The sequence below is a fragment of the Choloepus didactylus genome, chromosome X (genome assembly GCF_015220235.1).
Source record: "Choloepus didactylus isolate mChoDid1 chromosome X, mChoDid1.pri, whole genome shotgun sequence".
NCBI lineage: Eukaryota > Metazoa > Chordata > Mammalia > Pilosa > Megalonychidae > Choloepus > Choloepus didactylus.
In genome coordinates this window covers 53378259-53387981 of record NC_051334.1, presented here as the reverse complement: position 1 = coordinate 53387981, position 9723 = coordinate 53378259, and the positions used below count along the sequence as shown (strand labels likewise).

Here is a 9723-nt window from a genome sequence, read left to right as displayed (position 1 = left end):
ATCTGTTGTTTGCACTTTATCCTCTTTTTCTGATTTCTTGCTAATTAGTCAAGTACTTTGCTGATCCCATGTTATCTCTTTTGTCAACTTATTAGTTATAACATTTTTCTTTTGTTATTTGTATGGTTTGTAGAGGATTGATGGTATAAATCATTAACTTATTGCAGTCTACCTTCAAATGATATTATATCACTTCAGGTATAATAAAAGATCCCAAAAATAGTATGATGATTCTTCCCTCCCAGGCTTTACCCCATTGTTCTCATACATTTTACTTTTATATATGTTATAAACCCTAGAATTCGTTGCTATTATTTTTGTCTAAATGGTCCATTTTCTTTTTAAAAGTTTTAAATAATAAGAAAAATATTTTCATATACTTATATTTTTGATACAATTTCAAGGGCTCTTCATTCCTTTTGGTAGGTGCATATTTCCATCTGGTATCCTTTTCCTGCAACATGAAGGAGTTTCTTTAACATTTCTAGTAGTATAGGTCTGCTGGCGATGAATTATTTCCTGTTTTGCCCAGCTGAAAATGTCCTTATTTTACACTCATTTTTGAAAGATTTCCTGTTGGATACAGAATTTTACTGTGACTTTTTTTTTCTTTCAACATGGTAAGATGTTTTTCCATTGTCTTCTTGTTTGCATTGTTTCTAACAAGAAATCTGATGTCCTCTTTATCTCTGTTCTTCTGTACATAACATGTCTTTTTCCTCTGGCTGATTTTAAGATTTTCTCTTTTTCAGTGATTTTCTGCAATTTGATTATGATGTGCACCAGTGTAGTTTTCATCATGTTTCCTATGCTTGGAGTTATCTATCTTCATTACCTTCTTAATTCACCTTCACTTTAGGTTTATGATTTCCATCAAATTTGGAAAATTTTCAGCTATTATTTCATCATTTTTTCTATCTCCTCTCTTTCAGTGGCTCCAACTACCTATCCATTACTCAACATGAAGCTATCCCACAGCTCACTGACACTCTTTCCATTTATTAAAATTCATTTTTTATTTCTGTGTTTCATTTTGAATAGTTTCTGTTGCTATAAGATCTCTACAAGAAATATACTTTAAATTTAACTGCTCCAGGCTAAAAGTTAAAAGTTTGGTAAACATATACCCTGTTAACAATAGAGGAAAGAAAGCCAAAGGGGCTAAATCGGTGGAACATTGACTCCGGCAATCATTGTTTTCATCTTTAAAAATTTATTTTTCACCTCTAGAATGTATATTTGGGTCACTTTCATATCTTTCATGTTTCTTCTTAACTTCTGAACATATATAATACAGTTATAATGTCTATTTAAATGTCATTCTTTGCTTATTCTAACATCTCTGTAAGTTCTGATTCAGTTTCAATTGATTTTTCTCCTCAATATAGGCTATATTTTTATGTTTTTTCTTGCATTCTTCATAATTTTTAATCCAATACTAGGCAGACATTATGATTTCACCTTGTGCTGAATATTTTTGTATTCCTTTAAATATTCTTGACACGGTTCTGGAACATAATTAAGGTTCTTGGAAATGGTTTGATTCTTTTGGGTCTTGTTTTTAGATTTGTTACAGGACCAGGGTAGTGTTGAATCAAGTTCCAATTATTCTGCACCCCTGAAGCTACCCTTCTCTGTACTCTACCCAATGCCCTATGAATCTTGAGGTTTTCAAGTGCACCTGATGAGAACAGGCACTGTGCTTGACCCTACATGCACACCAGAAATCATCAGCTCTAACACTTTGAGTAGTTCTCTAGCTGGTCTGGGTGCTTTCCTCATATGCATGTCCTGGTTAGTCCTCACCTGAATGCTGGAGGGAGTTCTCTGTAGATATCTGAATTTCTACCTCTTTGCAGCTTTCTCCTCTGTGATACTCTCTCCTGTGAATTCTAGCTGACTCAGTCTCCCCAGATACTTAGCTCTGTTTCCTTAACTCAGGGAATCTACCAGACTCCTGCTCAGTTCTTCTTCCCTGCACCATGGCCCCAAAATTCTCTCAAGGTAATAAACTGAAGCAGCCTTATGGCTCACCTCATTTGTTTTCCATCACTCAGCATACACTGTCCTTTGTTTCTGGGTTTCTAGGTTCCTGATAACCCAATGTTTCATACAGATTGAAACATTTTTTGGTTACATTGGACCTGAAGGTAAATCTGATGCTTTATACTCTATGTTGGCCATAAATAGAAATCCCTTTCTTCTTATTTTTTTAATTGATGTATTTTAGATGCAATAATATGCATTAGTCATGTGTATATAGCTCAATGACTATATATATCTGTGTAATCATCACCCAGATCAAGATATTAACAATTCCAGGCACCCTTAGAAAGCTCCAATATTTGCCCTCCCCCAGTCCAAGGCCTCAGTGTTATTGGAAACCAGCCACCTCGTGCTTCTTCTGTTTTGGCCTTGATGAAACTTTTGCTGGACTCAGGATAAAGCTGTGCAATTTTTGTTGCTGCCATACCTCAGCTATCAATCCCTGTCTTCCCAAAGTAGTCCCATTTCAAAGAATTACAGATATTTTGCAGGTGGCCATTACAGGATGAATTTTTTTTTGTCCAAGGATACTAGGCTTACATATTCATATTTCCTAGCTTCACACTTAAACCTATGCTAACCTCACTGTTACCAGTTATTTATAATTCACATCATAGAATACCAACAGTTGCTTTGGAAAGTGAATGATGCTAATGGAATTATGACCATGACTCTGGTCATGAAAAACAGCATGATGCTGTGGAAAAAGTGATGGTTTTCTTAATCCTTTTCTTAGCTGCCTAGACAGCAAATTGAAAATTTCATTTTAAAATCAGTGTTATTCCTCCCTGAGTTTCTAATTTTTCATCTGTCAATTATCATCTTTTCATGTTTCCTACACCTCAGCAGCCAAGGAATAAAATAACTAAGAAAAGAGTATTTATTTAATTCTGCTCCCACCTGGTCTTCAGAAACTTCAGTCCTTTGCAAAATTCCTCCTAAATGGGTTTGAGAATCCCAGGTTTGTTTTCTTTGTCCACATGTGTTTTTACCTTGCTCATCATCAAAATTACCTCAAAATCATCTCAGGCCCCATGATGAGGGAACTGATACAGCACTTTTTGTTTTGTAGAGCTCTTTTATTACCCTAATCTGTATCTAACACTCAACCTTTGGGTTTCTAGGACTGGGCTTGTAGACAGTCTGAAATACTGGCTGGGTTGTGATTAATAATTCCTCTCTTTGTTCTGGATCCATTCCCTAGAACCAAAGTTGTGTGTTTCAGCTTCTTCTTTCTTGAATGAGTTATTTTCCAGAAAAATCTAAGGTTCTTCATTCAAGCAGTTTTATTTGCTATTCACTCAAACATCTGGGCCTGAAGTTGAGCACTGCTTGGATTCAAACCAGAACCTACAAATAGCATTGATGATGGAATTTAAATTACCCATAGACATCCTGCAGCCTTTTTTCTTGCTCACTCTAAGTGTTACCTTAGAATTGAGTCTCAGAATTCCAGTGCTTCAATCACAGGTGGTCAATAAAGCTCCTCTCTCCTTTTTCACCCTAATCTCACTGATTAATACTAAGAACTGCTACTTATTGAGTGGTATCATTATGCCAGACACTGTGCTAGAATGGTTTTTACTTCACAACAAATCTGCAAAGTCTGATTTATTATTACAATTTTCTTGAGATCCACGTTATCTGATTTTCCCATAACCACATTGACATGATAAATCATGACAGCTGAGGTAGTGCAGTGACACAAATTTGAAATTTAGCACATGGGGAGGTAATCAAAGGAGGTAAAACCAAGGAAGAAAGGGAGAGATTTTTGTCTTGAGTAAGAGGATGATAGGTGATAGGTGAACAGGAGAATGAATAAAGACCTTAAAGAACGTCAATTAGGAACTCTGAAAGATCCAGGGAGTGCAGCAGGAACATAGGACAGAAAGGAATAAGGAGTAAGTTGTTAAAAGTGCAAATTGAAGTGATATCCTAATTCTCCTCAATTGCTATGGTTGATGTGTGTGTGTGTGTAGGTGCTATTACAGATTGGGGGCAACTGGGAAGAGCTATAAGGTACTGTGAAAGAATAGTAATGCTTGTTTTCTGGTGAAGCTGATGAAGGCATTGGTGACATTTGTCAATGGTTTTGTTATAATGGGATGGAAATAGACTTGTGGTTTACGGGATATGTTATGATGTCTTGCCTATGAAATAAAATATAGATATAAAGGCAGAGCCTGTATCATTTAAAGATATTTGCTCTAAAACTACTCATTGAATTGTGCTTTGAAAGTCTTCACATTTCTGTTAATACCTTATATTGCATAATAAGGAAAAAAATTAAACTGTGGAACTGTAACCCATAGCAATTTTTGAAATTACCTATATAACTGCTTGCTGAGCTGCACATCAAAAGTTAACACCTTTCTCTTTATATGACATGTTTTACAATAGTGGAAAGAGCTGAAGTTGTGGAGTTGTGACCCATGTCATTCTTTGAAATTTGCACTCTAACTACTTGTGAAATCATACATTGAAAATTATCACTGTTATGTATATATGTTAAAGTTCACAGTAAAATGCATTAAAAATATGTGACAGCTTTATTGAGATAGAATTCACATACCATACAAATAACACTATTAAGGTGTACAATCCTGTGGCTTTTAGTATATTGATGGAGTTATGGTCTCCATTCATATGAATATTTTCATTTCCACAAAGAGTAACCAAATGCCATTTAACAGCCACCTCCTATTCCAGTCATCCCATCCAAGACTAGTCAGCCACTAATCTACTTTCAGTCTCTAGAGATTTGTCTATTATGGACATTTTATATAAATGCAATCATATGATATGTGGCCAATGTGACTGACTTTTTTCACTTGCTGTAATATTTTCAAAGTTCATTCAAGAAGTATCATGTATCAATGTTTCATTCCTTGTTATTGCTACCTAATATTCCATTATATGGACATACCACATTTTATATAGCCATTATCAGATTATGGACATTTGGGTTTTTTCCACCTTTTGACTATTATGCAAAATGCTTCAGTGAACACTGTGCAAACATTTTTGCATGGACATATATTTTAATTTCTCTTGGGTATTTACCTAAGTTTGCAATTGCTGGGTCGTATAGAAACTACATGTTTAACTTTTGAGGAACTGCCTGATAGCTTTCTGAGGCAGATGCAGCACTTTACAACCCTACCTGCAATTAATGAGCGCTCCAATTTCTTCACATCTATGCCACCACTTTTATTTATTGTTCTTTTTTAGTATTGCCATACAAATTGTTGTATAGTGGTATTTCATTAGGTTTTGTTATGCACTTCTGAGATGGCTAATAATGTTGAGCATCTTTTCATATACTTTTTGGCCATTTGTACAGGATCTTTGGAGAAATGTCTATGTAGATCAGTTGCCTGGTTTTTTAGTTGAATTATTTGCCTTTTTATTTTTAAATTATTTTTAAATTCTTCCATTCTTTATATATTCTAGATACAAGTATCTTATAAGATATAAGATTTGCAAATGTTTTCTCCCATTTTGAGGTTCATCTTTTCACTGTTTTTGGTGGTGTCCACTGAAGCATAGGAGTTTATAATTTTGATGAGATCTAATATATCCTATTTTCTGTTTTCACTTAGGCATTGTCTAATCCGGGGTCACAAAGATTTACTCCTATATTTTCTCCTAAGGTGTGTATACTTTTTTTTTTTGGAAGTAATTCTTTATTAATATACATTTAGAATTAGAAATATCAGTAGAAAAATAAAATTTAAATAATTTTCTATTGTACAAAGATTTGATCATTTTTACTGTAGTAGTAGAGTGAAATAATCTAATATAAAAAGTTAAGCTGATTTTAGCCACAACCAGCCTTACAGAGTGCACACGTGAGAAATGCACGTACACAAAACTCTCTGCATGTGGATAGCTAATGGCACCAGGGCTTCACATTCCAGGAAATTGTTCCTTAGGAAAGGCTGGTATGCACTGCAGTGTAATAACTTAATTAAAACCAGAGCAATCAGAAAGGACATCGAAATCAAAGCCAACATATAATTTTAAAACCTAAAAGACCAGGAAGGATTTAAAGGTCATTATATGAATGAACTTTTTTGTCACTAGTTTAAATATTCCTATTACCAAAAAATAAGTTAATAGCAGACAGTGAAAGACAAGATGGAGAAAGACAGAGAGACATCTTTCTTCTGGAATAATCACTTATGCTTTTGTATATGGACTTTAAGTTTTCATGAAATGCTTTCACCTCGAAATCCCATATTAAAGAATCATGAAACCAGCTTTTATGGTTGGGGCTACTTTCCTCCCTCTGCATTAAAAAATAAATAAATAAAAGTGGGAGCACAGTTGGAGTGAAGGGTAGATTGCATATGTCTCTAAGAAAGTCAGTTGGTCGAAAACTCTCCAAAAATTATCTATGGTAAAATAAAATGTTCAACACAAATACCAATATTCTTCCCTCTGAACAATCACCCCCCAAAATTGCATATTTGAGACTGGAATTTAAAAAATAATTAGGAGGAATACACATTCTTTATCATTCAAATAGTTTCTCCCTGAAAATATATTTAAAACTACATAGTTCAATCCATATAAGTAGATATACATTTATTCACAGGATAATGCTTCATATACTGTGATGGATGAAACATTCAATAATTTGAAGTTACATTTTATCTTAGAAGGCTTTAAAAAGAGTGGATAATCAAATATATGAAACAGAAAAGACGGAAACGAAGCTACCTTTCAAAATGTCTTAATTTCTGTGTCTTGGCTCTAAAAGAGAAATAACCAAACATTTTAATCACAGATCAATAGTATTTTGGGGGAGGAGCCTACCAACTACTGGCCGAAGTATTTAAATAGTTTGTGAAGTTATATTCAAAAGCATGTTTTAGGCAAGCGCTCTAACAGGAGGAATTCTTTAGTCGAGATGCTCAGAATCATCTCTCATAATAAAGGACACAACTTCCCAAATTTCCTAAACTGAAGGGGTAAGTTTCCAAATGACAGCTCCTGAACTGAAAAATGGAGTCTTTAACATTTGCGTGGAAGAAAGATTTGAGCATTGGAGAGTAATCTTGTTGGGGAATTTGTCAGGAAGTTTGCCTGCAATCCAACTCGACTTACTTTCTACCTAGCCTGAGTCTATGTACATCACTATAATTTTGATAAATGGTCTAACGGCCATTTTTAACAAAGTAAAATGGCCAGTTAATTTTTTGTGATCCTTGTGTAATTCTTCTCTATGATTTTTCCTGGTAAATTGGTTTCCTTGCTATTTTTAAGCAGAAGTCAGAGGGCATACTGCTTCACATGGAACTGGATGGATGTGTTCATGTGCACCTGTTCTCCCACAATGAAAATTTTCTTTTAAAAATGTTAAGATTTAATTACCAAAAACTACTCTGAAAACATAGTAACAATAATAACAACATTGATTGTATTCCATACAAAACAATTTAGGTGGTAAAAACAAGTTGGATACTTAAATTTGGCAATCCTTTCCCTTTTGAAGGTCACAGTTTTCAGGCCTTTTAATGAAAAAGAAAGCTAAGCAATAGAAGAAAAATTAAAATAGCTAAAATTGGGTTTAAAAACCCTGATATTTAATTGTTTTGAAGAATATAAATTCTTTGGAAGGAAAATATAAAGGGCAGACTGGGGCATATTTGAAAATTAAACTTTAGGCACTTTCTGGGAGTTGATAACCAATACTGCAGAAGTGACAAGCGCTGCCAGTAGGTAACCACATTAAGACTGAGAAATCACTAACCCACTAACTCTAGTGTAAGGTGCATTTCTACAACTTCCAAAGAGGCATTAATAAACCAAAGTCACTAAGAAAACTATAAGAGAATGTTTAAAGTGCCTTCTTATCTGTGCCTCAAATGTCCAAAGAACGGGCTAATCAATCTGGCTGAAAGTTTTCAACTCAAACCAGTCAAATAGAATATGTTTCCAATTAAACTAATTAAAATTCATAGAATGAAAGTGATAGGAAAGGTTGATACATTTAGATATTTTTTTTCCTGTTATACTATTTCACCAAATGTGTTCTCAAAGCTACCCTTAACCAAAATCCAATTGGCACTTACTGTCATGAAAATGTAACCAAAGAAGAATTTACCATATTTTGAGACTAAATCAACTAAGATTTTAGTACAGTATGCCACACTCAAAAATTTACCAATATTTTCCATAGTTTCTCTGAAATATGCAACACTGCATCTTCTCACAGACTACGACAAAATGCAGAGCAAGGGACACCCACTCAGCAGCGGTTGGCCTGGCTCAGGGCAGGGGCACCTGTAAAGCTACTTAAGTTAAATTATCTACAAAGAGGAAAGCCAAGAAAATCGTTTTGTTTGGATTGAGGACAACAGGAGTCCAAAAAGATCTTCAATTTCTGGAACCTTAAACTGAAGAAAGAGCTGAGATGTCGTCCTTCACACACCTCTTCATCCACGTTGCTTCCGTTTGAAGAACTAGGAAAACACTACATTCCAGGATGCATTCTTTTTGAGGATTCGCTATCTTAGGTTCACTTATTAAATCTTCTCATCGTCACAGTATAAGGCTGTATGCTATAGAGTAGCTAAAATCCGTAAAAAGGAAACTAGCACCACACAAAATGTCTGTCCAGTGCCCAAGGTGAGGGCTTCAAACGGTATCATTTCCTTGCCTGCTGCTCGGTAAACTCCGGCAATTGCTGCACTTGTCAAGATTCCAGCAGTAATTGGTCCCACGATGCCCATCAACAGGATGCCTACAGACATGAACCTACCATATTTGTGACGTCTGAGGGTGAAGAGGGCCAGTAATCCAGCAGGGACATGAAAGAAGAGAGAGGACACCAGTGCCCACAGGAACACACCATACCACATCTCTGGGAAGGAGCAGAGAGAAGTGGAGTTGGGGCACAGGGTCCCGTTGCCCACACGCGGAACCAGCTTCAGGCTGAGGATCTGCTGCAGGAGCCCGGCCGAGCCCCCGCTGCCGCAGCTCCCCTCGGGCTCCATCCCGCCGCCATTCACTGCGAGGAGGTGAGAAGAGAGCACCCGAAGTGTTGCAGGGACTCGGTCTCACTCACGGTCCACTCTGCTCCCCGCACCTCCGCCGCCTCAGCGTCACCTTTGGCCGGTGTGTATACTTTTAACTGTTATATTTATATCTACAATCTTTGTTAAGTCCATTTTTGTGTATGGGTTGAGAAGGGGTCCAAATTCATTCTTTTGCATGTTGGCTATCTAATTTTCCCAGTACCATTTGTTGAAAAGACTATTCTTTCCCCCATTTAGTTGTCTTTACACCATTGATGAAATTAATTCATCAAATTTGTACTTATTTCTGGACCCTCAATTCTATTTCATTGATTTATATGTCTGTCTTTATGCCAGTACTACAATGTCTTGATACTGTGGTTTTGCAGAAAGTTTTCAAATCAGGAAATCTGAGTCCCTGCATTTTGTTCTTTTTTCCCAGATTGTTTCCACTATTCTGGGTCCCTTGACTTTCTGTATGAATGTTAGGAGTAGTTTGTTAATTTCTAGTAAAAAGCACATTTGGCTTTGTAAGGACTGTGTTGAATCTGTAGATCAATTTGGAGTGTATTGCCATCTAAATAATGATGTCTTTCAATTTATGAACATGCAATTACTATCCATTTGTTTAGGTGCTCTTGAATTTCTT

At 35.7% G+C, this 9723-nt stretch overlaps 1 protein-coding gene across 2 annotated transcripts; it reads right to left on the bottom strand.

Annotated features, from left to right (window-relative positions):
- Positions 1 to 8375: 8375 nt before the first annotated feature.
- LOC119523541 (transmembrane protein 170A-like) lies at positions 8376 to 9061 on the bottom strand. 2 transcript variants are annotated; one of them, XM_037822353.1, is made up of 2 exons: positions 8819 to 9061; positions 8376 to 8749 (listed from the first exon to the last, which is right to left on the bottom strand). In XM_037822353.1, the coding sequence occupies exons 1-2, from the start codon at positions 9051 to 9053 to the stop codon at positions 8619 to 8621; spliced, it is 366 nt and encodes a 121-aa protein (XP_037678281.1). In that variant the 5' UTR covers positions 9054 to 9061; the 3' UTR covers positions 8376 to 8618. The 2 variants fall into 2 exon arrangements, with proteins under 2 accessions (XP_037678281.1, XP_037678280.1); XM_037822352.1 differs by having other exon boundaries at positions 8376 to 9061.
- Positions 9062 to 9723: the final 662 nt, after the last annotated feature.